The sequence below is a fragment of the Vigna angularis genome, chromosome 4, assembly GCF_016808095.1.
Source record: "Vigna angularis cultivar LongXiaoDou No.4 chromosome 4, ASM1680809v1, whole genome shotgun sequence".
NCBI lineage: Eukaryota > Viridiplantae > Streptophyta > Magnoliopsida > Fabales > Fabaceae > Vigna > Vigna angularis.
Genome location: NC_068973.1, coordinates 437,751 through 465,178, shown reverse-complemented (window position 1 = coordinate 465,178; position 27,428 = coordinate 437,751). Strand labels below are relative to the sequence as shown.

General features: G+C 37.3%; 7 protein-coding genes and 1 non-coding gene across 10 annotated transcripts; 5 read left to right on the top strand and 3 right to left on the bottom strand.

Annotated features, from left to right (window-relative positions):
- Positions 1-164: 164 nt before the first annotated feature.
- On the bottom strand, positions 165-236 carry TRNAC-GCA (transfer RNA cysteine (anticodon GCA)). The gene has a single exon. It is a non-coding gene; the product is annotated as a tRNA-Cys (tRNA).
- A 171-nt stretch (positions 237-407) lies between these two features.
- LOC108322250 (pyruvate dehydrogenase E1 component subunit alpha-3, chloroplastic) lies at positions 408-3,466 on the top strand. Its single transcript, XM_017554274.2, has 3 exons — positions 408-1,000; positions 1,524-2,304; positions 2,911-3,466. Exons 1-3 carry the CDS (start codon positions 785-787, stop codon positions 3,186-3,188), a joined length of 1,275 nt encoding a protein of 424 aa, XP_017409763.1. The 5' UTR covers positions 408-784; the 3' UTR covers positions 3,189-3,466.
- A 4,312-nt stretch (positions 3,467-7,778) lies between these two features.
- Positions 7,779-11,599, bottom strand: LOC108322286 (conserved oligomeric Golgi complex subunit 4). Its single transcript, XM_017554310.2, has 3 exons — positions 10,802-11,599; positions 9,471-10,437; positions 7,779-8,538 (listed from the first exon to the last, which is right to left on the bottom strand). Exons 1-3 carry the CDS (start codon positions 11,428-11,430, stop codon positions 7,909-7,911), a joined length of 2,226 nt encoding a protein of 741 aa, XP_017409799.1. The 5' UTR covers positions 11,431-11,599; the 3' UTR covers positions 7,779-7,908.
- A 63-nt stretch (positions 11,600-11,662) lies between these two features.
- Positions 11,663-13,364, top strand: LOC108322290 (RNA-binding protein CP33, chloroplastic). The gene is made up of 4 exons (XM_017554315.2): positions 11,663-12,132; positions 12,394-12,495; positions 12,597-12,905; positions 12,998-13,364. The coding sequence occupies exons 1-4, from the start codon at positions 11,812-11,814 to the stop codon at positions 13,049-13,051; spliced, it is 786 nt and encodes a 261-aa protein (XP_017409804.1). The 5' UTR covers positions 11,663-11,811; the 3' UTR covers positions 13,052-13,364.
- A 632-nt stretch (positions 13,365-13,996) lies between these two features.
- LOC108322289 (ribosome biogenesis regulatory protein homolog) lies at positions 13,997-17,694 on the top strand. 2 transcript variants are annotated; one of them, XM_052876864.1, is made up of 8 exons: positions 13,997-14,220; positions 14,352-14,443; positions 14,726-14,777; positions 14,908-15,036; positions 15,716-15,833; positions 16,792-16,975; positions 17,091-17,204; positions 17,297-17,694. In XM_052876864.1, the coding sequence occupies exons 1-8, from the start codon at positions 14,100-14,102 to the stop codon at positions 17,456-17,458; spliced, it is 972 nt and encodes a 323-aa protein (XP_052732824.1). In that variant the 5' UTR covers positions 13,997-14,099; the 3' UTR covers positions 17,459-17,694. The 2 variants fall into 2 exon arrangements, with proteins under 2 accessions (XP_052732824.1, XP_017409803.1); XM_017554314.2 differs by having other exon boundaries at positions 13,998-14,212; positions 14,293-14,443.
- A 489-nt stretch (positions 17,695-18,183) lies between these two features.
- LOC108322288 (pentatricopeptide repeat-containing protein At4g01400, mitochondrial) lies at positions 18,184-20,289 on the bottom strand. Its single transcript, XM_017554313.2, has one exon. It carries the CDS (start codon positions 20,159-20,161, stop codon positions 18,788-18,790), a length of 1,374 nt encoding a protein of 457 aa, XP_017409802.1. The 5' UTR covers positions 20,162-20,289; the 3' UTR covers positions 18,184-18,787.
- A 112-nt stretch (positions 20,290-20,401) lies between these two features.
- Positions 20,402-24,695, top strand: LOC108322287 (two-component response regulator-like APRR5). Of its 2 annotated transcripts, none has more exons than XM_017554312.2 (8): positions 20,402-20,854; positions 21,383-21,544; positions 21,626-21,756; positions 21,919-22,029; positions 22,409-22,520; positions 22,606-23,008; positions 23,124-23,890; positions 24,205-24,695. In XM_017554312.2, the coding sequence occupies exons 1-7, from the start codon at positions 20,674-20,676 to the stop codon at positions 23,881-23,883; spliced, it is 1,860 nt and encodes a 619-aa protein (XP_017409801.1). In that variant the 5' UTR covers positions 20,402-20,673; the 3' UTR covers positions 23,884-23,890; positions 24,205-24,695. The 2 variants fall into 2 exon arrangements, with proteins under 2 accessions (XP_017409801.1, XP_052732823.1); XM_052876863.1 differs by lacking the exon at positions 24,205-24,695 and having other exon boundaries at positions 20,471-20,854; positions 23,124-23,193; positions 23,366-23,723.
- A 1,663-nt stretch (positions 24,696-26,358) lies between these two features.
- LOC108322258 (NDR1/HIN1-like protein 12) lies at positions 26,359-27,428 on the top strand. Its single transcript, XM_017554281.2, has one exon. The coding sequence runs from the start codon at positions 26,619-26,621 to the stop codon at positions 27,210-27,212; it is 594 nt and encodes a 197-aa protein (XP_017409770.1). The 5' UTR covers positions 26,359-26,618; the 3' UTR covers positions 27,213-27,428.

Genomic DNA, 27,428 nt, shown 5'->3' with positions numbered 1-27,428 from the left:
TATTTACAAAATTATAAATGATACATAGAAGATAATTATTTGTATATTTTTTCTTTGGACACATTGCAATTTGATTTGATTTGATTTCCCTATTTTATCTTATTTCTGACATCGGACATTAATTTTATATATATAGTAAAGTTAAAAACAAAAGAAAAACATATAGGGCCCAACTGGATTCGAACCGGTGACCTCTTGATCTGCAGTCAAATGCTCTACCACTGAGCTATGGACCCTTCTTGTTATACTGGGAGAAACTTATTATTATGATATTTTAACTTTAAAGTTCACCATAATTCAATATTAGGTTATTGCTTAACATGAGATATAATTTTGAAAGCCTTTTAATTATGACCTCATGATTACGATTTATTTGCCTAGGTGAGAAAATATTCAAACTCAGGTGAAAATTGAACCTTGGTTATGTGTTGAAGAGAAAATTCTTGTCTCCACCATACACATAACGTTGATAATGAATGGTTTATTAGGGGCGATTTTGTAGGAGCAAACTGAGAAAAAAATGATGTGTCAATTGAATTAGTTGAACGATAATTTGAATAAGAGAAAAGAAGAAGAATAAGTATTAGTAGGAAAAGTTGGTTGCGTTTTGGTGGCTTCTTTGTCTCCTCTCCGTGATGTGTGATTGAATGTGTAATGTGTTCTGAATTTGTGTTTTGATTATTTCGGCTTTCATGCATTTTTCTCTTCTCTCTTTTGCATTTCCTCAAACACATTAACCTCTTTCTTTTTCTCATTCGCATCTCGCCATACCATAATATTAACAATGTCTCTCTCCGCTCCCAAGTTTGCGCACCCTCTTCCTCTCCATCACAGATCCAATGGCAGCCCCATGTCTTTCAACACGTCCACTCCCTTCCTTGGATCCACTCAGAAGCTTCGTTTCATCGCCCCCATTAAGCTCAATGCTCGCTCTAATTCCACTGTTGTCTCTGTCTCCGATGCTGTCAAGAACAAGAACCTCAAATCAGCCACAAATCTGGTAACCCTTTTACCGTTTTGTTTTTCGTATCAAATATCAATAATCCACTCCTTTGGGTAGAAGAGATTTTAATTTGTTCTGCATCCTGCATAATGGGTTTCTGAAAATTAAATAAAAAAATCATCTTGCCACTTATTTCAACCTACCCAATTTGTTTGTGTAAATAGTGTAATCACGAACCGTATAGAGAGTTTTTGCTCTGTCTATCAATTGGAAATTGTTACAATACTTACCTTGAAAGTTATGGAAGAGTTTTGATTTGATGACATGTATAAAGAGTGTTACACTTATGGTACGTAGAGATTAAACTCTTGTTTTATAAGTTTCGTGGTTCAATATTTTATTTAAAATATTGTAGATATTTCCCAATTTGATGGTATAGGTTTTGTATTAACTGTAAGGAAAGAAGAGATCTTTTTTTGCCAGCTATATCCTATTAGCTTCAGATTCTGGAAAATATGTTTTTTGTTATTTGGAAACGAGTGTTTGAGATTATTTTTCTTGTTTGTATTTGTGTGTGCAGCTTATTACGAAAGAGGAGGGCTTGTTGCTCTACGAAGACATGATATTAGGCAGGTTCTTTGAAGACATGTGTGCCCAGATGTATTATAGAGGCAAAATGTTTGGCTTTGTTCACTTGTACAATGGCCAAGAAGCTGTGTCAACTGGCTTCATCAAGCTTCTCAAGAAAGAAGACTCGGTGGTGAGTACGTACCGGGACCATGTTCATTCATTGAGTAAGGGGGTCCCGGCACGTGCTGTAATGAGTGAGCTCTTTGGGAAGGCCACGGGATGCTCCCGTGGTCAAGGTGGATCTATGCATATGTTCTCAAAGGAACATAATGTGATTGGGGGGTTTGCTTTCATTGCTGAAGGAATCCCTATTGCCACTGGGGCAGCATTTTCCAGCAAGTATAGAAGGGAGGTTCTGAAAGAGGCAGATTGTGATCACGTGACATTGGCATTTTTTGGAGATGGAACATGTAACAATGGACAGTTCTACGAATGCCTAAACATGGCAGCTTTATGGAAATTGCCTATTGTGTTTGTGGTGGAAAATAATCTGTGGGCTATTGGGATGTCACATCTCAGGTCAACTTCAGATCCTCAAATATGGAAGAAAGGGCCGGCATTTGGAATGCCTGGGGTTCATGTTGATGGGATGGACGTTTTGAAGGTCAGGGAGGTGGCAAAGGAAGCTATTGAAAGAGCCAGACGAGGAGAGGGACCAACTTTAGTAGAATGTGAGACCTATAGATTTAGAGGACATTCATTGGCCGATCCTGATGAACTTCGTGACCCTGGTGAGGTTTATGTTATGCTTTCTTCTCTTAGAATTTACTTCAAATATGCTGTTAATTTTTTAGTGAGTTATGTAGCATTTCCTTTGCACTTTTGTTGGTATCTTCAGTGGTATTGCATACTACTTGTACATTTATTCTGCCGTATGGTTTCTGTACATTATCTCTGTAGTTTAGTTTTAGGAGCAATTTTCTCTTGATGTTAGATGTGGGGCATGCAATTGATATTAAGATTAAGATCATGGATTTGGATCACTGTGAAACTTCTATGTTAAAGAAATTGAACTTTTCGTTGTGCACTCTAAATGTGTTAATGGTGTAAAGATGAAACACTTGATAGATTGAATTTGAAATAGGGTTAACTATGTTTTTGTTACAGCAATAGTGTCACGTGATCCATGTAACCAACCTAACTAGTGGGATAAGGTTTTATTGTTGTTTTCATTCTTGAGGGTAATAATATTACCGTTTTACTAATTTCAACAAGTCAGGATATTCATGCCATGATCAAAATGAGTCACATCTTTCCGTAGTTTTCTGTCTTCTATTTGTGTTGTGTCTGCCAAGTTCACGGTAATTGTTCACCATCATCTGTATGTGCTTTGTCAGCTGAGAAGGCACATTATGCTGATAGGGATCCCATCTCTGCGTTGAAGAAATACATGTTCGAGAACAAATTAGCCAATGAACAAGAGTTGAAGGCCATAGAGAAGAAGATTGATGAGGTTCTTGAGGATGCAGTTGAGTTTGCAGATGAGAGCCCTCTTCCACAACGCAGCCAGCTTCTGGAGAATGTCTTTGCTGATCCCAAAGGTTTTGGAATTGGACCTGATGGCAAGTACAGATGCGAGGACCCAAAATTCACTGAAGGCACTGCTCATGTCTAATGTTTTTCAAGTCTGACATGTATCTGCTTGGAGTTTTCAGTTTTAGATTCATGTTCTTATTCTAATAGTTTCTAGAAATCAAACATTACCGGCAAAATGCCCTCCATAAAATATAGAGGATTATTCTTTTGGTTGAAGTTTTGTTTTTTCTTTCCTTATATTTGTTAGTATTCTCAGAACTAGTGTCAACAATGACATTTTCCAATCATTTTTTATTTGTCAGTTGTTGCAATTATACCAGCCATCTACTATTCTAATGGATTCCTATAATTTTTTCAATGAGTATCTTCTAGTGGAGCATGAATTCCATATCCACGCGGTGTCCTCCTCTTGGTATACTCATGATTTATCCTGAACTCAGTTTCATATGATTGAGTTTGGTTGATGGTTGATATAATCTAATTTACTCTAATGTTGGATATTGGATTGAATTTTTATTAGAGATTTTTGCACTGTAGTAAATTATTTTTAAATTTTATGACATGAAATTACCTAAATAAGTAATATGGTTCACTAAAATTTAAATTTACTAAAATACTTGTGATTTTATATCCTTTAAACTTAACTACGATCTCAATTTTAAAAAATTTTCAATTTGTATTTAGGATTTTAAAATTTGAATTACAACAAATTCTTCACATATAAACTTCGTCATGATTCTTTAAAGAGAGGCTAGCAGTGCCAATCACCTTTCTTGTGTGTTTTTCTTTTAGTTTTTATGCAACCTATACACTTTAAACTTTGTAAAGCATTTCAAAAGTGTGGCTAATGCTAGAACGGATAAATATGCATTCCTTCATTATTGTCACCTTTTTGTGACTTTCTAGTGACATCTTAATATTTTTTTAACTTCAAATTTAAACTTCAAAGTAAAATTTAAATTCATTGTTGTTCTAAATTTTGATACATTTTTTTCAATGTAAAATCCTTTTAACCTAATAATGTGAACTTCTTTTTATGTATAAACATAGTATTATGTAACTAGTTCAAATGTTAATGTTAAATACAGTCTAACACATTAAAAAAATTTCACATTGTTAACTTAGAAAAATTGTATTTATTCAATTATAAAGTTTGAGATGATATTATATTAAAATTTGAAATAAAGATGAATTTTGTCAGACCTCATTAAAAACGCACCCAAAATCCCTCTGCACGGACGCCAGGTGTCAAACAACGAGGATCAGAAATCCAGAAATCAGATAGTGGGATGCAGGTGTCAGCAGAAGAGCAGACGCTCGTTTTGACGTGGGAAGAAAACTGATTTTTTCTGAAAACTTCCGTCCCACTCTCTTCTGCATGCAACCTTCTTCCCATACTCCGATATTCTCATTTTCTCCTCCTTCTCTCTAGAAGTCCTCCCTTCTCTCTACCGAAATTCACCCTTCCTCTTTTCAGATCACCGTTCAGGTCCCGTAGGAGCACTCCCGACGTCCCAAGCTTCAATTTAAACTGAACAATTCTGGGTTCTGAAACCGGTAAGTTTCTTGTCCCTAGCTGTTCGTTTTTGTGAACATGCAAACCAAGTTCTGGTTGCATGATGTTCCGAGTGTTGTTCTGAACGATTTTGGTCTATTGTTTGATTTTGGTTCGAAGAGTCGTTGAGCGTTGAGGGTAGAAGGAATCGTATTTCGGTGAACTGAGTTTCAGTCTGTAGAACGTTCGTTCACACTCCAAGGTAAGGGAAGCTTATTTAATTTAATTTGTCTATTTTCTGTGCTGCATGAATGTTCGTTGAGTTGTAGTGAAGCATGATGGTTGTGATATTTGTCTATATGATATAGGGTGATTATTATGTTTCTGATGTATGAGGAATATGAAATGTGCTATGATATGAATGTATGCGATTATGAAGTTATATGTTGAGAAATGAGTTTGAATATAAATGAATTCGGAATATGAAATTTTCTATGATAATGTACGTTCGTCATTGAACGGTCCTTGACCGTTCAGTGCTTCTAGTAAACTTGTTTAAAATTGAATTCCTTCATTTGGAAAGAATCCTAGTTGAGGACGAGCGTCTTCTTGTGATAATACTGTGCTTGAGCGTTCGGACAAGCGTAGTTGCATATGAGTATTTGGTGATAAACCAAATGTTGTAAACATATATATATATATATATATATATATATATATATATATATATATTTGTATATATTAGTTATTCTTAAACACTATTCCAATAATATCTTATTATATTTATCGAGCTTTCTATTATCAATTAGTAGTGCTCGGTCTTACACCAAGCGCTCGTAATGGGTAGTGCTCGGTCTTATACCAAGCGCTCGTACTCGTATATAGTATGATCTATTCTGATGAAAATGACGTCCGTCCAACCTCAGTAGAATTTCCCTATATCATGTTCGGTCATTGACTGACATTTGATTTCCGTATGTGACTTATTCTAAGTATGGTTCTGTAAACGTCTTGACGTGTCTACCTTCATTTGGTTCCTGCCTAAAGCCTTAGTACTTGACCTCTTCTTTGAAGTGTTGATTTGAGCTCAAGAGAGTCAGTTCATTTAACTGATTCATGTTGTAAGTAACGTTCATTCTTGGGATATGTCTAATGGTAATCGGTTTCTTTCTCAATCTGACAGTAACCCTCTCGGTTTTATTCTATTCTGAAACGGAAGACTTCTCTGTCTCTTTCCTAGTGTTCATCCTCGTTCTGAGTGAGGACTGAACGTTCGGTATTTGATGTTCTTCGAATTGCTGACAAAGATGAAATTAAAATTATGGATAATGAAAGATGAAGAGGATATGATATGATTGAAATGTTGTGAATTGTGAACGAGCGTTCCGGGGAGGAACGACTCATGGACGATATTGAAATTTGTAAAGTATGAATGTGGTAATGCTTAGCTGGCGATTCATCCTGATGTTCCGTGAGTACTCGTCCTCACGTAGAGGAGGGTAGGTCATGTGTGGGAACGGCAGGAGGTCCTAGTCCTTAGGAGTACTTTGGACAGATAGGACTAACCTCGGGTGGCAGCTGATGAGAGTATTCCAGTTACGACATCACTCGGGTGCACGAACGTCGTAGCTACATAGATTTCATACAGTCCAAACAGTCAGTCTAGTAATAGGACTTGATTGAAACATATCTTGAAATGTATCTTATGTGTTTTGAATGTGAAAAATGTATGTTTATACTTGAATTAAATTACATAAGCTTACCCTGTATTTTTCTGTGTTGTCTTGTTTTGTACGTCCGTCCTTGTCATTGCAATGATCATCCTTGTGGATGTGAGCAGAAGGAGACGAGCTGCTGGAAGAAGTGCTGGAAGAAGAAAATTTGATAGAGGTAGAAGTGAAGGCCGAACAATAGGACGTTCGGTCAGTAGTTTAGTTTTAGTATAGTAAGGTGGTCGTTCGATCACCTTCCCTTTTGATTACTTTGACCGTTCGGTATAAGTTTTGTAAACCGTTCGGTTAAAATTTCCTTAAGCTGTGTAGTAAATTGTGTAACTCTTTTATGTAAGGCCGTTCGGCCATAATCGTACGTTTCTTAGTGTAAAGACTGATCTGAATTATTAATTAATGTGATTATTCTATTATATAGTTCTGGACTGTATTTTTGGGATGTTACAAATTTCAATATCGTATAAAAAATTTAAGATTAAAAACATATTTAACTATATTTTTAAAAAAATAAGATTCTCACTATTAAAGTTCTTTCCTAATGCAATGAGATAATTTACCAGGAGTTATATAGACACAAGATATAATTGTTAACAAAGATACACACGAATTATGTGTTTTTCAGTAGTATAAGATTTGTAAATTAAACTTATTTTTTTACAATTTGTAAATTAAACTTCTTCAGTTGAGTGTTTGCCTCTTCCACCATTTATCTGGTTTCTTGTGTTAGGTTATAGCTACTGAAGTGAGTGTTGATAGCATTGTTTTTCACTTATGATTGTTTACTCATGCCAGCTGGTGAGCTAGCTGCATTGACTTTGAAGGTTAGCTGAAAACTTTCATGAATAATGTGAACGGATTCTATGACTAATATTTAAGTAGTTTATGTCGTGGACTCTGTTTTGTAGTGATTATTTAACCATAGTATTATTAATTAACTCATATATATATATGACAGGAAAAAAAGAAGCTAGAAAACTATCCTTATCGGAAACTTGGATAATAAATTCAAAATAAAAATAAAAATATAGATTGACAAGTAATGACATTCCAAACTAGAGTATTAATTTGTGATATCTGCAGGGGTGTCTAACATATGTAGCATATATGATGTGATTACAGAAGTGCGTAAAATGATACTTTGGACTTTGTCAGCATCATTATTTAAATAACAATTAATTATTCAGATAAATGCAACATTCGTATATTCCGCAACGAAACGCAAGAAAAAGTTATTTGGAAGTTAAATATTTAATGAACTTTACTAAACACGCATGAACTATGTCTCAAATTGATTTACAGAAAAATATTCAAAAATTCAAAATTGGAAAGTGGATATTCAGGAACAAAGACCATTTTACACTATACGAGTAATATCTTGGCCTCTCGGGCGGCAAATCTGAATACTCTGTGCCTATTATTTTGCCATTGAAGCTAACAATGTGAGTCGTATAACGAAACTGTAAGTTAACTTACCAAACTCCAAAAGTAGTAAGAATGAATCTGTAATACTTATCAGATGAAAAATTAAAGTAGAAAAAAAAGAAAAGAATGTGAAGAGACCATATAAACCGATATTACAACTTCACAGCAGCTATTGCTTCTGGTTTAAAATCAATCCGCAGACCCAATACACGCCTAACTTCTGCTGGAGTTAATCTCCAGGTCATAGGTCCAGAGTTCTCACCCCAGAAATCTAGAATCTCAGAAACCTTTTCTAAATTTAGAATTGTTGCCATTTGAGTAAGACGTGCAAACTTGTCTCTGACAGTTCTCTGTGTCATGACACTGAAGTGACTTACCAAAGCTCTAGCATCTCGGTCAAGTTGAAGACCGCCTAGCTGACTAAATCTTTTTTGCATCATAATAACTTCTAGCCTTTTCACAATGAAGTCAATAATCAAATGAACAAACGTGTCATAATTGTTAGCTGTCATAAGTGGCTGCAACCATGCCACATTCGTCTCAACAGCATGGAGAAGTCTCTGAACCCATGGATCATTCACCTCATTATTTGCATACTCAGCCTCCGAAAGCTCATAGCTAATTGTTCCAACGCTGTCTAATATTGGTCTTATTCGAGGTGTAATGGTTGACACAAGTTGTTCTATGCCAGCAGTTAAAGCTTGCTTGAAAGCATTGCTGCTATCTGCCAACTCAGTCAAACAAGATTTTACCTTTTCTCGATCAGCTAGTGCAGGAAACACCTGCATGAAGTTATTCAGTCCGTTAGTTCTGCAACTTTAAACTTGTATGCTATATAGGCAAAGCAAATATACATAAAATAAAGAAAGTCCTATACATTATAAACCAACAAAGGACAAATTGACATAGCGCTGTATAAATTGAGAAACAGTTCTTAAAAATAAATAGTCTGTAAGTCTGGTCCAGCTACATTCTTTTCGTTTAAAAATGGAGGAACAGTTGACAAAGCTAAAGACAAATATGAAATATTCAATTAGCAAACTCGCACGTCTGATGAAACATCTAGTTTAAAATGGAAAATAGTTCATAAAGTGAATCATCAATACAAATTTTTTTGAATTTCTAAACAATACTTTGATTGCACTTTTCTAATCAATCATCTCCGTATTAATGTTAACAGAAGGGTTGCTATAAATTTGAACATGTATTCATCACAACATTCAGGGGAAACCGATGTACATAGTTCATTGGGCAAAATCACTGCTACAATTTCTGAATTTCTAAATCATGCTTCAAGTGCATTCTTTTAATCAATCGTCTCAATATTTATGTTACTGAGAGGATTACTACAAATTAGACTGTGTATTCATCAACACTAAGGACAGAAACATCCTCAATCTGTGGTTTTGAAGTTGCAAAAATGTCAATCTTGAAATTGGTTTATCCTATACCGTCTTTATAACTTTATCCAAGATTTGTAAATATCACATAAAACTCTAAATCATGTTATAGGAATTCAGAACTACATCCTGCACAAACACATTTTAAGAATAATCCCTAACCTAGGAACCTAAAATTACCTCATAATGGGACCCCAGGCAAACAATGCATAAGGCAAGGGTGTGCCAACTACACTTACTGCTCATAATTCAAAATTTAATGAATTTCATTAGTGATATACAATTGTAAGGCACTAAAAATATACAACACTCACCTCAGCACACTGTTCTTCAATTTCATGTTTTAGCTTCAGAACATACTCACTGCTAACATCCATATTATTCAAAGCTGTTGCAATTTCTGTCCCTGTCTTTTGCACACCAACGCCACCAAAGAACAACTTTGCACCAAGGTTTGGCTCTCTTATTTTTTGCTGCAAGGCTTCATTATATTCATTACCGAGTAAACTGCTGGCACCACTCAAAACGGCAACAACAGAACTGATATTGGAAGTGGATATTGCCCTCCGCAGGCAACTCTGCAATACATAAAATACATCATCCACCATAGAAGTGGTAAGGCTGTCAGGCACGTGTTCATCAATCCTTATTGCTTTCCTGACGTTCTCCAACATGAAAAATCCCTCCAAAATCACATAAAACCCAGTTAAATCTTGTGCAACCTTGCTGAAACTGCCACTCCGAAAAGCTCTGGTGGCACGGGGAAGCAACTCAGGGTCAACAGAAGTAAGCCCTTTGATCTTTGAAATCATGAATTCAGTGTAATCTTCACCAAGCTGCATAAGGGAGAGAATCTCCTCCAAATATAACTCAACCTCTCGTGGGTCAGGACCCTCAGGACCTCCTCCAACAGCAAGCAAATTGGTGTTGTGAGCATTTATCTCAGAGGACAACTTAGCCAACTTCCTATACTCCATATACTTGTTCAAAATCACAGAACCGCGAGAATCACACTCCTCCTGAAGCTCACAGATGGCATATACAATACCATCCTCCCCACAAAGACCACTCAAGATCTCACTATTCTCCTCAATCGCCAACACAATGTCCTTGAACAAATTGGTCAAACAACCAACAAAATTGACATTACGCTGATCCATTGTCTCCACCAATTGCTCAAACTCCATTCTTGATCTCATTGCAATCACTTTCTTCAAGTACCCAACATACAACTGCAATCCCTCCTCCTCCACACCCAACGGGGTGAAGAGTCGAATGAACCTGAGCAATGATGGATCAGGGTTCAGGCATTGTGGCACAAGTTTTTTTTCTTAACATAATATCAAGTTCAATTTCTATGCACTCATTGCAAAAACTATATGTACACATTATTATACAAACAGAAAAGTCATGGTATGAATGAGTATTAAATTAACAAATGAGAAAGTGGACAAACTCATCAAATATAACAATTTGCAATTGGATGACAGGATTACAGCGAAAAAATTGTGCATATACAGTTTGCTCATATCTGTAATATATATGTATATGCATTACTCCCATAATTTAAGATATAGTGGGAAAAAAAGTCAATCTACTATACTGTTGTTCCCGCAACTTAAAATTTATAGATCCGTGACTGAACCTGAGAATGGCGGGGTGGTCGCGCTGATCCACTGCGGCAGAGAGCTTCTTCCTTACAATTCCCTCCAACTGCTTCTTCGCTGCCAACAAGCGATCCCTCTGAAGCTGATCGGAGCCGGAATCTTTGTACTGCGCGTCAATTTGGAGGAAGGTCTGGACGTAGCGGGAGGCAGACTCATAGTCCTCTGCCTCGAGGGCACGGTGGACGCCTTCGAGGGAGTTGGCGCGCTCCACAATGGCGTCGATGCGGAGGAGCGCGTTGCGGACGCGCGACTGCGCCAGGTCAAGCTCGCGGACCTTGCTGCTGACCTGGTCAGCGAGGTCGGAGGTGGAAGCCACGTTAGAGAGCATGTAGTCTGCGTCGGAGTTGACGATGTCAAGGACATCGGAGGAGCGCTGGAGCTGGAGGAGGTGACGGTCGAGGTCAGTGCGCTGCGAGAGAAGCTCGTCGAGTTCGACGTCGACGGCTCTCTGGTGAGCGATGCACTCATGGAGGAGGCGCGTCATGGCGCCGACGTCGGTGAGCGAACGGACGTATTCGACGGCCTCCGCCGTGCCGAAATGAATTGAGCCGCCGAGTGTTTCTTCGTCCGGTACATTATTCCCGTTGACCTCAGGCGTAGTCCCCATCTTTCTCACACCATGAATTGCCCAACCTACAATCACATTCCCCTTCAGATCAGATCTGAAGTAACTACAACAACAAAGGGAGTTTATTATCTAACTCTTAATTATTATTACACTCTTTTCTTAATTATGGTACCCATGGTTTTTGTAAGAACTTATTTTCTCACGAAATATTTAACTTTATGCTTGTTGTAAAAATATTTATTTTATAATTTTTTCCTTTAAAATTCATCATTTATAAACTATTCTTTATTTATTAGTAATTTTTTCAATGTTATTTTAATAAAAGTAATGTTTTAGAAAAGAAAAAAAAGTGTATTTGGGGTTAAATGGATTGGGTGTAAAAGAAAACACAGCACAGCATAGCACACACTGAGGCTAAACATGGCTCCTAATACCATTTTCTTGCTCTCCTTCACATCTTCCTCCTTACCCACACCCTTATTCAACCACCATCTCCACACCCAATTCAGATCTTCCCGCAAACCATTCGTTTCCTTTTCCAAGGCTACGACTTTCTCCTTCACCGCCTCGGCGGCCACGGTGGATAAAGGAAGGGTCGTTCACGGAGGACAAAACGCGGAGGAAGAAACGTTCAAGCAACCAAGACCAACCGAAGTCTACATCTGCAACCTTCCAAGAAGCTGTGACGTACAACATCTACTTCATATGTTCAACCCTCATGGAACCGTACTCTCTGCTCAGGTTTTATGGCTTCTTTCACCTTTTCCTTATTTAACATTCATTTTACTATACCCTCTCTTCTCTTCTCACTAAATTATTCAATTTTTTTTTTTAAAAAACAGAGCTTGAAATCTTCTTTGCTCTATTTATCATCTTCGTTTTCATTATTGACTAGCTAGTTCAGCAGCACAAATGTTTCCCCCTTTCATAGTTATGATCTGAATCAGCAATGGTGGTAATGATGACAAGGTACTGTGTTGATGGGTGACTGCACTTTTGCAGGTTTGCCGCAGTGAGGAGACTGGTGAGAGTAGAGGGAGTGCTTATGTCACAATGGCATCTATTGACTCCGCAAAAAAGGCAATTGAGGCATTGGATGCATCGGTTCGTGAGTGTGAAACTCGATGATGCATTATTTCGTTAATGTGTTCTGGCTGTTCGTTTGTTCTGAAAATGTGTTTTTGGTTCCTTTTTCACAACTGAAGGATGTTGGTGGGCGCGAAGTGCTGGTTAGATTTTCAGCTGAGATGAATCCCAAGAGGAGGAGGAATCTTGACACGATGAATTCGTTACCCATGAGAACTATATACTATGAAGGTCCTCATAAGTTGTATGTTGGGAATCTTTCCAAGTTTACCATGCCTGAAGACCTGAGGCAGCTTTTTGGTAGATTTGGTAATGTGACCAGTGTAAGGGTGTTGCAAGATACGAGACAAGGAAAACAAAGGGTTTATGCGTTTGTCTCCTATCTTTCAGAGAGAGAACGAAATGCTGCACTATCTCTCAATGGAACGGTATATATATGCATTCTATCTCTGCCGCTTTTCATTGTTGTGCTTCTTATTCATGAGCTAATGTCTGATACCTGGTCTGGTCTTTCTTGCAGGTGCTTTGTGGTCGAACACTAGTGATTAGAGAGCGTTTAAAGAGAGAGGAATAAGATCTGACAGGATATTCAGATTTTGCGTAGTGATAGTTGCAATTTTGATTGTTTGGGAGGAAGCTCTGGTCTGGTATCCATAACTGAGATTGATGGGAGAACTTGAGAGCTAGAATATGTCAGCAAGTGGGGGTAGATCTACTGTGAAAAGTCCATCAAAATCTGGATTTATTCCTTGTATTCAAAATTCCAATCAGCAATATCTCTGTATATTTGATAGTTCAAAACATGATTTTTTGAGTGAAAAAGTATTCAACTTAAGATCAAGAAATAGAATGGCAGACCTGATAGGAAACTTCAGTTTATTTTCACATATCTGTAATTCTTTAAATTAGCAGCGACTAATTAGGTGCAGGATTATGCTCACTTGTAGAGCAAGCAAAAATCAAAATGAGAAATATCACTGAGGCAACTCTTTACCACTGCCGTGCAGTTCAAAGTAATATTAAATGATTCTTCAGAAAATATAATCAAATTTTCAGCATAAGTTTTGGGAATTTCTGAAGTAATATTTTTAGAACAAAATTTTCTAAACTAAAAGTTTGAAATAAACTTTTCAGAATAAAATTTTTAGAACAATTTTTTTAAAAATGCCTATAATGTCTTTTTGGAAAGAGTTTTCCTAACACTATATGTGTTTTGGAAAGAACTTTCCGAAACACATTAAATGCCCTTTAGGAAAAAACTTTGCAAAATGATTTTTTTTTCCCGTGTTTTCTCTCTTCTTTCTTTCTCGTTTTCTTTGTCTGCAGCAGTAACAATGGTGGAAGCGGCGCGGGAGGTGGTGTGGTTCAATTTTGGGGAGTGTTTTAATCTTTTTCTACAATTATGCGGTGCAGTTAGTAATTGTGGGGCTGTAGGAATGAAAAGCCTTTTTTTAAACTTTGATTGTTGTTTTTATTGGGCCTTTGTCTTGGGCCTCGATTTCACTTCTTCTTTCATTCTCGCGCTGCAAAACATCAGAGCACAACATAAACAAACCCTTAAGCCGTTAACCACCTTCGACGGCGCAGAGGTTTGATATTGGTTTCATTTGTTGAAACTGAAAATGACGGAGATGGAGATTGAGGGTGAGAAACAGCACAAGTTCGATGTGGACCTCGGGCACCTCATGGCTTTCGACTCCAATCACACTTTCCCCTCTCAACCACCTCTTTCCAGGTACCCAGGTACCGTCTTCTTCCTCTTCTTTAGGGTTTTTGGTTTTTGACACTGTCCTTGCTTACTTTAATTGAACAAAGGGAGGAAATCGTCAAGCAGTGTTTGCTGAAAGGCACTCACTTGATTCAAGCGATCGCAGATGCTCTCTTCACCTTACCATCAACCGAAGATGTAGATGGTCCCCTTGTCACCTTGCCTACGCCACTAACTAAATTGCCAAGAGAAAAACATGTAATCCCACACTCAAATATTTATTATTCTTTAATTTCAAAGGTTATGCAATCTATTAATTGTGACTTTTCACTTTAATGCTCGTATTCCTGATCCTTATTCTATTGTATTGCAACTTTCAAACGACTAAATAAAAGCCTCTTCCTATATGTGTTTGCATTGCAATTAGCTATGCAATTGTATTGGTTCTGTGATTCTATCGTCGTTCTTTGCTTGTAGTATTTTTTGCTTCATGTCTAATTAGTTAAATCACTTGCTCATCAATTTTTGTGATGCTTTCAGCTTCCAAAACCTAAGCCTCCTACTAAATGGGAAGTTTTTGCCAAAAAGAAAGGTTTGTCTATTCATAATGCACTTGTGACTCTCAAATAATCTTAATGCTGTTCATGCAGTCCGTGTTGGGCTTAGTGCTCCCTACTTTTATTAGTTGAACTGATGTATATCATCCTGTGTTATTTTTTCAGGCATACAGAATCGGAAAAAAGACAAGATTGTGTATGATGAACAATGTGGAACCTGGAAACGGAGATTTGGGTATGATCGTGCAAATGATGAAGACGCTGTACCTATCATTGAGGCAAAAGAAACTGATGGTAAATGATCGAACATCCTCTTCCACATGAACTGCTACCATGTTTCTCTTAATGGTCAGGAATTAGGTGTAGACTGCCGACACTCTACTTTAAGTTGTCACTTTCGGGAACCAACAGAACCACTACAATGTGTTCAGCATATGATAAAATTTTAACATAGGATACTTCATGGCAGACCTTTATAAGGTCTGTGTACTAAAAAACAGTTCTAATGAGAAAAATTATGAATCAGGACAGCATTGGCTCTTTAGAAGACCCAGATTGTACAATGGAAATATTTATATATATCAGGGCATGCTCAATGCCTAGTCGGACATATGGTTGGCATTGTGGGTTACCAGAGCATTAAACCCGGAATCTGTTTAATTGAATACCCTTCGGTCAAGATTTCAAATCTTGAGGATTTTATTTTCCTACCATTTTGGGGCACGTTGTTATTTTTGGTTATGAAATTTATTGTATGTGATAATGTGGAAGTTAGATAGTGTTTATATGTCTATATTTCAAACCATATAGATATTCGTTTACACCATTTATGCTTAATGTTATTATTCTTTTGACGTCAACATATCTTTTCATGAATATAAACTTGTAATTAACATTTTTTGGCTTTGTTTTTAGTACACTGATCAAAGCTATATTTATGTCATATTAGTAATGGTATTGTAACATTTTGTAGATCCAGCAGAGGATCCTTTTGCAAAAAGAAAAGAAAATAAGAAGAAAAGAATTGAAAAGCAGGATAAAAATCGACTACAGAACTTGAAAGAAGCTGCTAAATTTGGTGCTTTACCAAGGTTTGTAACATAATGTTTTCCAATTTACCTTGAAGATTTTGTAGCAGGGAATTCTATTTGTTAATGTTCATTATAGTATACATTATTGACTTATAGTTGTGTGCACACTTTATTTCATGGATCATGGACCTTTGCGTTTTATTTTGGCCATTGGAGTCAGTTATATCTCACCTTGGAGAGTTGGGCTATCGCCTACTTTCTTTTCTCATTCAGGAAGTCTTTACTGAGTTTTCTTATGCTAAACTTTGCATAAGCCAAATGATATATGCAGTTTCAGTTAGTGATATTTTTCTTTTATTTGTTAAGGCATCTGCATTGGGAGGTGCTTAACTCCTTCTTTTCCCTTACCATTACCTCATAAGCCCCTACGTTGTACTTAATTTTTCAAGTGGACCATGTTTTTATTTTAAGAAAGTGTGAAATTTTAATTTTATTTTTACTTTTCATTTTATAATGTGTTTGGGTATTTCTATTGGTAAAATGAGATTATCAGTGGGATCTATTTAAATTTTTTTCAGAGCTACTGAATTAGAGAATATGGGTGCAATGATAAAAACAAGTGAAAGTGATTAATATGTAGAAGTGGATCCCATTTAGGAATCATAGGAATTGATACTGGGTTGGAGATGACGGCCTTACATGCTGCAATGGTGGAATTACTTTTACTGTTGTGGGTATATGATATTCTAGATGGAAAATCTTACCTTTTCTATTGGTGGCATCTCAACTTTATTTAAAGTCTGACTTTCTTGCATGTGGTAATTTCCCGAACTTTGGAAGCAATTGAGTAATCTAGAGGCTATTGTTGTCCCCCCAAAGTCCTATCTTTTGACTAAGATTGTTGTAGGGTGTTGACCTGGTGTTTCTTGTTTTCTTTAATATACTCTTTATTGTTTTTCTCCCTGCTACTCATCATATGTTCGTTATTGTAATGATGTCTGAACACATTATGATGCAGCCATGTTCAGTTGGCAGCTACAGCTTTGCCTATAACAGGAACTCAGGCAGCGCCCAAGAAAGTTACAAAGGATGAACTAGGTAATGTAGCAGGAATCGCAGCAACTGCAACAGCCAGTGGTGGGAAATTTGACAAGAAATTGCCGGGTGAAAAGCCTGCAAAACATAAAGGAAAATATCGAAAGGTTGTGCACTGTAAACTCACAGATAACTGTTTCTCTTAGCCATGTAAATTGTTATAGAAGCACCCATTTTTAACTAAATTGACTTATCAACTTCCATTGTTTTGTTTTCATTTAGTTCCTGCCAGTGGTGGAAGGAACCGGGATAGGATCACTAGAGAGGGAGCAAACTGAAAAAATATTGAACAAAATCATCTCCAAGAATTCTCATAACATACTAAATGTTGAAAAGGTACAGTAAAATCATTTAGTGACATGGATTTCAAATTTGCCCAGTTTTGTTAACTTTTTTATTTTGTCAAAAATGTGCTCTCTGAATTCTAGGCCGTCACAATGCACAATGTGAAGAAAGAGAAGAAACGAAGGAGCGAGAAAGGGAAGGCTTCACCAGCTGACAACAAATTGAAACCTGAGAAAAAGTCCTTTAAAAAGGGAATTTTCAAGAAAAAGGGAGATTTCAAGAAAGGAAAAGGGAAAGGAAAATAATTTAGATTTTATTAAAACAAGTTTTGAAGAGTTATCGGAAGCTCTATTTACTAGTTTCAAGTTTTGTAGTCTAATTTCATATTACGATTTGTAACCTGAAAAAGAGTCTCTTAGAAAGGGAAATTTCAAGGAAGGCAAGGCGAAAAGGGGAATAGTTTGGATTTTATTAAAACGAGTATTGTAGAGTTCTTGGAAACTGTTTATTGGTTTCAAGTTTTGTAGACTAATTTCATCTATCTGTTGCTATCCTCTTTATTTACCATCTATATATTAATTACATCTTTTATTTGGCAAGGCTTTTTAATTTATCGAATGGATGACAAATATTATGGATAAAATAGAACATGTATTATTTTACCTAATTTGTACGGTATGTATAGTTAAACCTTTTAATTTTATAAAACAAAATTCAATATTTAGTGTAACTAACGAAATATACAAAAGAAAACTTCAGTGAAAATGTAATTTATTGAATCATTTTAAATGATTTTAAATCACATTAATTTGTAAAGTACTTCGGACTATGCCAGTATAATTGTTTAAATACAAATTAATTATCCAAAACACGTGCAACGTAACTTTACTGAACAATCAAGAACTAAGTCTCAATTGATTTGCAGAATTAAAAAAATACGAGTGTTCCAAATGGATTTACAAAAAAGAAAACCATTTTACGCAGGATGGTCCGTATATATGCTTAATATCTCAGCCTCTCCGGTGGCAAACTTGAAACTCTTGCTAACTCTTTATTTGAAGCTAACAATGCAACTCACAACAAATTGTGTGTTAACTAACCAAACAACAAATGTAGTAAGAATGAAGGTGTAATACTTATCCGATGAAAATTTAAAGAAAAAAAATGTGAAGAGGCCATATAAACGGATGATACAACTTCACAGCAGCTACTGCTTCTAGTTTAAAACCAACCCGCAGACCCAACACACCCCTAACCTCTCCTGGAGTTAACTCCAGGTCATATAGGTCAAGGGTTCTCACCCAAGAAATCTAGAATCCCACAAACCTTTTCTAAATTTAGAATCGTTTCCATTTGGGTAAGGCGTGCGAACTCGTCCCTTAACAGTTCTGAGGCATGACACTGAAGTGACTTACCAAAGCTCTAGCATCTGGGTTATACTGAAGACCGCCTAGCTAAATCTTTTCTGCATCATAATGACTTTTAGCCTTTTACACAATGAGGTTAATACTCATATGAACAAAGTGTCATAAGTGTTAGCAGTCATTAGTGGTCGCAGCCATGCCACATTTGTCTCAACAGTATGGAGAAGTCTCTGAACCCATGGGTTGGAAGTTGTACGTCCTACATAAGTTTTAGAATACTCTGGTGGAGTTGGCTCGTATCTTCCTAATCAAGTAGTTCTCCAAACCAATGCCAGCATCGACAATTCTAGTATGTCCTTTTATTTCAATCATAAGAACTTCCTCCAAAGCACCACTGATTTTCCCACCATCATCCACTTCACATATTACAGGCATTAAGACCATCCAAGTATCCACATGAGGAGCTTCCCCATGTTCAAGAGACTTAGTAAGAACTCCACAAGCATCCTCAATCCTACCAACATTACAAAACCCCTTCACCAAGGCGTGAACAACAGAAAAATGAGGAGAAAAACCTTTGCAGAACATCTCCTCGACATACTGACTAGCCTCATCAAGCATTCCCATGTCACACAAGCCACTCACCAAAGTACGATAGGACACAAGATTAGGCAAGCACCCATTGGCCCGCATGTCAGTAATAACCTTGCAAGCATCGTGAGCGCGCCCTTCTCTACAGAACCCTAGTATAACAGTATTATAATGAACAATATCAGGATTGCACCCTTTGACCTTCATCCTACAGAGAAGCTTGTAAGCCTCCCTGAGCTTCTTCTTCCTACACAAACTATTCAACAAAGTGGTGTAAGTCAAAGAATCCGGAACAAACCCTTTGTTGAGCATATCCTCCAAAAGATCAACAGCACCATTCACTTGACTCTTCCGACACAAGGCCTGCATCAAAATCCGGTAAGACTCGATATCCGGCACAACATCTCGTTTGAACATTTTGTTGAACAGTGAGTAGGCAATGCTAATGTCCCGATTGAGACAGAACGCGCGCATGAGAATGTTGTAGGACTTGGTGTTGGGTTCCACCCCATACCTGTGAGCATCCTTGAAGAGAATGAAGGCGGGACGAATGTAATTACGGTGGGAAACGAGGATCTCGAGAATGCGGTTAAGGTGTTTGGGCAAAGGCTTGCAATTGAAGTGGAGAATGTTGTAGAAGGTTTTGAGGGCTTTGTCGGGCAAATCGGCTTCCGCGTAGACTCTGATCAAGTAAGTGAAGAGGGTGGGGGTGATGGGGTGGGAATCGGATTTGATGCAGCGGAGGAGATGGTCGATGAGAGAGAAGTGTTTGGAGCGACCCAACTTGAGGATGAGAATGAGATAGGTTGAGTAAGTGTGGCGGAAGTTGGGTTGGCGAGAGGCCACATCGAAGATTTCCTTGGCCAAAAGAGGGTCTGATTGCGAAGCTATCAGCTTCTGAACTCGAGTTGGTGATCCGAAAGGGGTGTTCCTGTTGCTGTTGCTGTGGAAAGCTTGTTGATTTTGCAAGTAAAAGGGTAGTGATGGAGGGAAGAAGATGCAATTGGAAGTAACCGAAATTAGGGTTTTGGACCGAACAAAGACCCTCTGCATCTCGTCTTCTTCTTCGCTTCTGATGGGTGACGGAAGCAGAAACGATTATACATAATTAACTCCACGTGTCACAGTGGCCACCAAGACCTCGAAAATGTGTTGGCGCATAGACGACGTGGCATTTTTCGGAATATGAATGAGGCACGTGTATAATAACCAATGGTGGAGAATGGGACACGTCAGAAGGGGAAACATGGCACGTTTAGATGCAGTGGAAGTTGAGATCTGAGAGAGTGATGAGATTCACGTTCGCATGTATCTATGCATGTATGTGGCATATGGTGAGAAGATATTTTGTAGGATTTTCGCGGTTGTGAAGCAAAGTATAGAAGGCGGTTTGAAAATTCTGAAATTCTCTTTCTCTCTCTGTCTTCCTCCACTCAATTTAGCAGACTTTTAAGATATTTTCACTGCACAACTTAAGACTCAGCATGAGGTCTTCCTCTTCTTCTTACTTTTCTAGCGTTCAATTAGGGTTTTGGATTAATGCAGCAGAAGCAAATTGATTGAGAATGGGTGAAGTGGCGGGTGAGAAGGGTGTGATGCAGACTCAGGAGGAACAGAGCAACAATGGCTCCATGGTTCGGTGGGAACGTTTTCTGCCTCGGATGGTGCTTCGGGTGTTGCTTGTGGAAGCTGATGATTCGACTCGACAGATCATTGCTGCGCTTCTCCGTAAATGCAGTTACAAAGGTCCCTTTTTTTTGTCTTTTCTTTTTCTTAAAAAAATATTGTTTAAATTATGTTTCTGGAGAAAATGAAAACTACCTCTCTTTACTCTCTAAACGTGTTTAATGTAAACAAACGAACACAGGTAGATTTTTCAATAACTGGCTTTCAATCTGGTTTGTTTCACCTACGACTTCATGTGGTCTTTTTCCTGGAGGTCCCGCTTAGCCACGTAATCCAGGCATGAATTAGCATCGCGAAGAACATAATTCACCTTCACTCTGCTGCGGGAAAATCAATTTTTAAAATACTCAGTAGATAGCAATCGACCTAGGAGTTTAATTTATGTTAACAGTTCAGCTAATAACAACGTACTTGAACTGAATAATTGTTTTTTTTCTTTTAATTAAATATAAAGGGTATTGTTTCATGCAAATGTGTATTTTGTGATGGCACTCTGAGTTATTTCCTTCCAAGGTAGTGTTTGAAAATTGAGTTTACCCTCAAGCTCAAGATGCTTATGAACTTCTTAATTGCAATATTTACATGCAGTTGCCACAGCTTGTGATGGCCTAAAGGCATGGGAGACATTGAAGAACAAAGCATCTGACATAGATCTCATATTAACTGAAGTGGATTTGCCATCAATATCTGGATTTTCACTTCTTAGTTTAATCATGGAGCATGACGTTTGCAAAAACATTCCCGTCATAAGTATGAGTTGACTCGGTGCTGTTAGTAGTTAGATATGGCTAATGGTCTCAAATTTGTTCTAACCTTCTTATGGTTTTGCAGTGATGTCTTCTCACGATTCAGTTAGCATGGTGTTCAGATGCATGTTAAAAGGTGCAGCTGATTTTCTTATAAAACCTGTTCGCAAGAATGAGTTAAGAAACTTGTGGCAGCATGTGTGGAGAAGGCATGTCGTACGTCATATTCTTCATTGTTTTTCTGGCAATGTTTTGATATTTCTTTTGTCTACTAGTGTGAACTTACTACTTTGACTTATATTTACTTTCCTTTTCTTGATTCAATTCATGTTTTCTATACATATAAGCGGGCCTCCTCAAAATTTAACATTGCCACAGATGGAACTTGGTTTTGCTGCAGAAAATCATGCTGCTAGCAATGATTCTAGCGGTTCTGTGGCTTCTACACCAAAAAATAATGAATGCAGCGAGAAAACAAGTGAGATTCAAGTAAGTTTTTCTCTTCCAGTCTCTTAACTTCCACTGAAATAACATGCTGTAATATGACTGTTACATATGTCAGTTTCTCAGATTTCAGTGTTATGTGTGAAACAGCAACTAATTTTTTATTGTGCTAATTCAATTTCTGAAGTATTTTCTACATTTTCATTGCTTGGCATGAGTAAGTTACAAAGACATAAACCTTGAATCCATTTTCCATTGCATTTATATGAAGCCACTCTTCTCCCAACTTGGAAATTTTCCTTTATAGGTTAGGCTGGTTTCATGACTTTATATAGAAACTGCATGTTTTGCCAACTCCTATGTAGAGAGAACTTGTGCACCTCCATTTTTTGAAGCTGAAAGTACATGCATGGAAAATATTCAGGATATTTCACAGCTGAAGAGTTCTTCAAATTTGAGCGATATTGGCACAATTAAGCATGACAACTCTACAAAATGTGAAAGGGAATCAGATAAGCATAATGACAAAGCTGGAGGTGCGCAAGTTTCCTTTATTTTGTACTTGTGTTCAAATCTTTGGCCCTTATTTTGTTACTCAGTTACAATTAGCATGTATTGCAGCCAAATCAATATTTATATCAGAAGATGAAGGGTCCAACAAAACTTTTAAACCAACAGGCTTAAGGCCAGGTCAAGGATATGATTTTGGTGAAATGAGAAATCAGGATGAAGTTCTAAGAATAGAGTTGAGCAAAGCCAATCCTGCAATTAGTGTTGATATTCGTGGAAGCAGTGATGAATTGGAAGGTCCGTCTACTGGGGCCATTGACTTGATTGGTACATTCAAGACACTTCCAGAGAGCACTGATGAAAAATGTAGTTTCAGTAGTGGTAACGTTTCCAAGTTTGACTTTGATACACAACTGGAACTTTCTATAAGAAGATATTTTCCTGGAGGCTCGTACAAAGCTGTATTTGAGGAAAGGCAAATATTGAACCATTCAAATGCTTCTGCCTTTTCTAGGTGAGTTCTCTACTTGCCTGCTATTGTTGTAGGTCAAGAAATAAGTACCAATTCTTGCTTTGAACTTCCAAAAAATAGATATTTTTTAATAATTTGTTATAAAAAAAATTTGCAGGTATGGTAGTAGTAAATTGTTGCAGCCCCTTTGTCCAACACCATCAACTATCTCTGCAAAATTAACAAACGTTAGTCATGATTCTCAGAAATCTCCTAAGTTATTTGAAAACGCTACTACTTCTCATCAATGTGGTGCAAAAGATCAAATTAAGGATAAAATCACCACTCCAGATATTGGTCAATCTGGACAAGTTGATCCAAAATTACCGAACAGTCAAGTTGGATTCTTTCCTGCTGCAGGGGTTACTTATGATCACAAGTCAACTGGAAATGGAAATGTCTTCCCTTCTATGCTTTATTCTCAATCAGATGTCCATACCATATGGACTCCAAAATCATTGTTCCAGAAAGAGAGTTCTCCGTTTCCCACTAGTACTTCCTCCCAGTCTAATCCTCAAAGTCTCAACTCAAAACATCATCACTGCTCTGACGATGCAACCCATAATTCAATTCAAAATGTAAATCACCAAAGCCATTTGGATTTTGAGACACAGGACTCTCCTGCTGCTAGTGAGACTGCTGATACTGCCCTTTACCATGATACAACAAATCATAATTGTAGTGGTGTATACAGAAGCATAGGCTGCACAAGTGATGGAAATACTACTTCAGCCAAGGTAGCCAAGGACAACCACGAAAGTTTCACTGATATTGGTCACCTTAGTCATGATGGATACATAGGGACAGATTCTCATCGCACCAGCCAACGAGAAGCAGCTCTAACAAAGTTTCGACTTAAGCGGAAAGACATGCTATGAGAAAAAGGTATTGCTACCGTGCTATTACTGCTTCTGAAAAGAGCTACTTCTGAAATATTTATGGTAAAGGCATTATCGGGGCGTCATGCGATTGCTTGCTGCCATGTATTTCTGAAATTGCCAGACTTTAGGATTTGAAACTTCATTAGTTTAGCATTTATGTTATTAGCGGGTGTAGTCAATTTTGAAATTCCTATATCATATTTTAACTAAAAATCTCACAATTTAAATTGTGATTACTTTCTTATCTATGTTGCTTAGACAAACATATTTGGTTATTGTTGAATAAGCAGCTGCTTATTGTTGAATTTTTTTGCATAGGTACGATATCAAAGCCGGAAGAGATTGGCAGAGCAGCGCCCTCGGGTGAAAGGGCAATTTGTTCGCCAAGTAGACAGTAGTCATCCGGTATCAGATCTGGGTGGTGATTCCTGAAATTATTTTCTTATGGCTTATTGAAATTACCTTCATCACTGAATTAAAATTTGACTTCCAGAACTGATTTGCCTCTCTCGACAAGGATTAACTATAGGTATAGTGTGTCTGGTGAAATATGTACCTTTTAGCGTTGCTAGTATTTTCTTATGACTGGTCATCTTGGTTGTCTTTTAGAATGTAGGATTGTAATTATTTAGTAGGATTGGTTTGAAATTTTGATTTTATCTCGTGTGTATGTTTCTCAATTGAATGCTAGTATAGGGTTATCCTTATATAGGCAGTGGTATGCTTTCATCTTAAAGGGTTGAAATATGATGTAAAATGGAGTTATATTTTATATGGATTGTAATCTTTCTTTAATATTTCCACTGATCATTTGGGCCCCCTTTAAGAGTACTAGAGTCTTGGTTGCACAATCAAGTTAAGCTAGTCAACATTGGTATTTTGCTTGAAATTTCTGTAATCACTGAACATTGGGAAAAGCACTTGGACCCCACTGTTCATGTATTTCACTTTTCTTTTCCTAATTCCTGCTAATATATTATTTTCAGATTCTATTTTTATGTTTTTAATTAATGTGAAATTTAATGTCTAATACTACTAGACTTCATTCTTAGTTAAAAAAATATAGCGATCAATTTTTTAAATAGAGTTAGTGATAGATTTTAATGTTATCTATAATAATTTGGATAAGTCAGTTTTGAAGTCTTAATTAGGGCAACGAAAACATAAATAGTGTTAACATGTGTGATGTGTATAAATTGTATGGGACGCGTGCATACCAGATATGGGACGCGTGCATACCAGATATGGGAAACACATCACATTATGTTGAGTTTGCTGTAGGATGTTGCGAGGTAAGGTCCAAACGGAACCAAACGTGTGTATAACTGAATAGAAAACACATAAGTGCTTGTTATCTCATCTCTCTTTCATTGCATGCAGAAACTGTTCATTTTTTAAGTCCAAGTTTATCCATATGTCGGCGAAAGGAGTCAAATCGAGGCACATCTCCTTTAGCTCTTCTTTCGGTTCCCTCTCCTCTACTTTTGTTTTCTTTTGGTGCTTCATTTATTTTCCAGAGCAAAAACCAGACCCCATGAAAAGGAAGCTATTCTTTTTGTTTTTTAACATAAGGTTGCATAAGAAAGCAGTGAACTTTGTTGGTTCCACATTTGATTTTCAATATAGGTTTGACTATTAGTGTACACTGACATAAGCAGCATGAGAGCTAATTGTGTAGCTTACCTACGAAGAGATTAAATGAGGCTCTTGATTTAATTAAACATAAGATTTACAGTACTTGAGTGTTATATAGTTCAAGAGAAATTGAAGGGATTTAAAGTATATTTAATAAATTTGTTTGGTTTGGATACCAAAAAAGGAGAGTATAATTAAATCTTTTCAATCCATCATCAAAGAAAAAACAGGAGTAACACAGTTTTCCTTTTACTCAATTAGAAAATTTAAGCTATTCATTCATTCTGCTAAATCAACTTACTAGACTTCTTTAGTATAATATCACAGTGTAATCACGTGTCAACAGAACAAGAATACAGACGCTCCATATGTAGTTGTCACATTTGATCACTGTGATGTTAAATTAAATAAAATGAAGATCTACAGGCTTACTGTTTTTTTCACTAACTAATTTCTACCAAAAAACTTAGAATATTCCCAATTCTCATGGGATTAATTTATAAAGTAATTAATTAGTTAATTCATATTGTTTGTATTCACTCATCTTCGCTTGACAGTTAAAGCAAGTGTAATGAGAGAGAAAAACACACATAAATAGTTAGGAGTCTGGGTCTGCAAAAGAAGTGATGAGTAATCAGAATCAAAATGTACACTGACAGAGATATATTATTTGCAAGATATAGGAAAAGAAAAGTGAAAGGGATAACAAGGAAAAAAGAAAAAAAAATGGATTGAAAGAGATGTAAAAGCACTTCAATACCAAGTGAACCAATTCCAACTCTCCTTTGTGACTTTTGCGATCTATATAACATTATTACAGCATCTTTCTTTTGTACAGACTTAGTTAAAAATATGCAATTGTTGGATAATGATTTACAAAACACGATTAAAGTGTGTCAAGAATGAGAGTTGCTTATCATAAGCAAAAAAACAAAATAAAAAGAGACAGAGACACGTGTATATATGAAAAAAATGTGAAGTAAAAGCACTAAACAATTTGCTCTTAGATTCCTCTCCTATATTGACCTCTCATTTCTCCATCTTTTTCCTCTTCTTCACTGCCAAACTCCATAGTCATACACTGCAACAAAGGAAAAATGTCGAAGGACAAACATTCCAATGATCCGAGACGCGCAGCATGCACGGCCATCACCATCTTCCTCCTCTTAGCAGGTGTTACTCTTCTCGTGCTCTGGCTGGTCTACCGTCCCCACAAGCCCCGCTTCACGGTGATCGGAGCCGCCATCTACGGCCTCAACGCCACCACCCCACCGCTCATGTCCACCACCATGCAATTTTCCGTCCTCATAAAGAACCCCAACAGGCGCGTCTCCATTTACTACGACAGGTTATCCGCCTTCGTCTCGTACAGGAACCAGGCCATAACGCCTCAGGTCCTGCTGCCGCCGCTGCACCAGGGCAAACACACCGCGGTGTCGGTGTCGCCGGTGATCGGAGGAACGGCGGTTCCGGTGTCGGTGGAGGTGTCAAACGGGTTGGTGGTGGACGAGGCTTATGGGGTGGTGGGTCTGAGGCTCATATTTCAAGGAAAGGTGAGGTGGAAAGCTGGTGCCATCAAAACTGCGCACTATGGACTGTATGTGAAGTGCGATGTGTTGATGGGTTTGAAGAAAGGTTTGGTGGGTCCGGTTCCTCTCCTCGGAGTTACACCCTGCGATGTCGACGTATGATGGTTTTTTTTTTTTTCTGTCTTCAATTCAGTGTAATAATGTGCAACTCTATTTTTTCCATTCCCTTCCAAACCAGAAAAATTATGTAAAGGGGTTAGTTTTTTGCAAATTCAGTGTGTTAGAAAAGGTAAAAATGAAAGAATTTCCAAGTTGCAGTGTACAAGGTTATGTTTTTATTAATTTAGAGGAACCAAGGTATGCGTGTTTCTTCTCTTA

Coding starts and splice junctions, on each gene's coding strand:
- LOC108322250 (XM_017554274.2), top strand. CDS start 785: ATGTCTCTCTCCGCTCCCAAGTTTGCGCACCCTCTTCCTCTCCATCAC. Junction 1,001..1,523: donor TCAAATCAGCCACAAATCTG/GTAACCCTTTTA, acceptor TTGTGTGTGCAG/CTTATTACGAAAGAGGAGGG. Junction 2,305..2,910: donor TGATGAACTTCGTGACCCTG/GTGAGGTTTATG, acceptor GTGCTTTGTCAG/CTGAGAAGGCACATTATGCT.
- LOC108322286 (XM_017554310.2), bottom strand. CDS start 11,430: ATGGGGACTACGCCTGAGGTCAACGGGAATAATGTACCGGACGAAGAA. Junction 10,438..10,801: donor GACCACCCCGCCATTCTCAG/GTTCAGTCACGG, acceptor ATCATTGCTCAG/GTTCATTCGACTCTTCACCC. Junction 8,539..9,470: donor TTGAAGAACAGTGTGCTGAG/GTGAGTGTTGTA, acceptor AACTTCATGCAG/GTGTTTCCTGCACTAGCTGA.
- LOC108322290 (XM_017554315.2), top strand. CDS start 11,812: ATGGCTCCTAATACCATTTTCTTGCTCTCCTTCACATCTTCCTCCTTA. Junction 12,133..12,393: donor GAACCGTACTCTCTGCTCAG/GTTTTATGGCTT, acceptor GCACTTTTGCAG/GTTTGCCGCAGTGAGGAGAC. Junction 12,906..12,997: donor CACTATCTCTCAATGGAACG/GTATATATATGC, acceptor TCTTTCTTGCAG/GTGCTTTGTGGTCGAACACT.
- LOC108322289 (XM_017554314.2), top strand. CDS start 14,100: ATGACGGAGATGGAGATTGAGGGTGAGAAACAGCACAAGTTCGATGTG. Junction 14,444..14,725: donor AATTGCCAAGAGAAAAACAT/GTAATCCCACAC, acceptor TGATGCTTTCAG/CTTCCAAAACCTAAGCCTCC. Junction 16,976..17,090: donor ATAAAGGAAAATATCGAAAG/GTTGTGCACTGT, acceptor GTTTTCATTTAG/TTCCTGCCAGTGGTGGAAGG.
- LOC108322288 (XM_017554313.2), bottom strand. CDS start 20,161: ATGCAGAGGGTCTTTGTTCGGTCCAAAACCCTAATTTCGGTTACTTCC.
- LOC108322287 (XM_017554312.2), top strand. CDS start 20,674: ATGGGTGAAGTGGCGGGTGAGAAGGGTGTGATGCAGACTCAGGAGGAA. Junction 21,545..21,625: donor CAAAAACATTCCCGTCATAA/GTATGAGTTGAC, acceptor ATGGTTTTGCAG/TGATGTCTTCTCACGATTCA. Junction 22,030..22,408: donor AGAAAACAAGTGAGATTCAA/GTAAGTTTTTCT, acceptor GAAAATATTCAG/GATATTTCACAGCTGAAGAG.
- LOC108322258 (XM_017554281.2), top strand. CDS start 26,619: ATGTCGAAGGACAAACATTCCAATGATCCGAGACGCGCAGCATGCACG.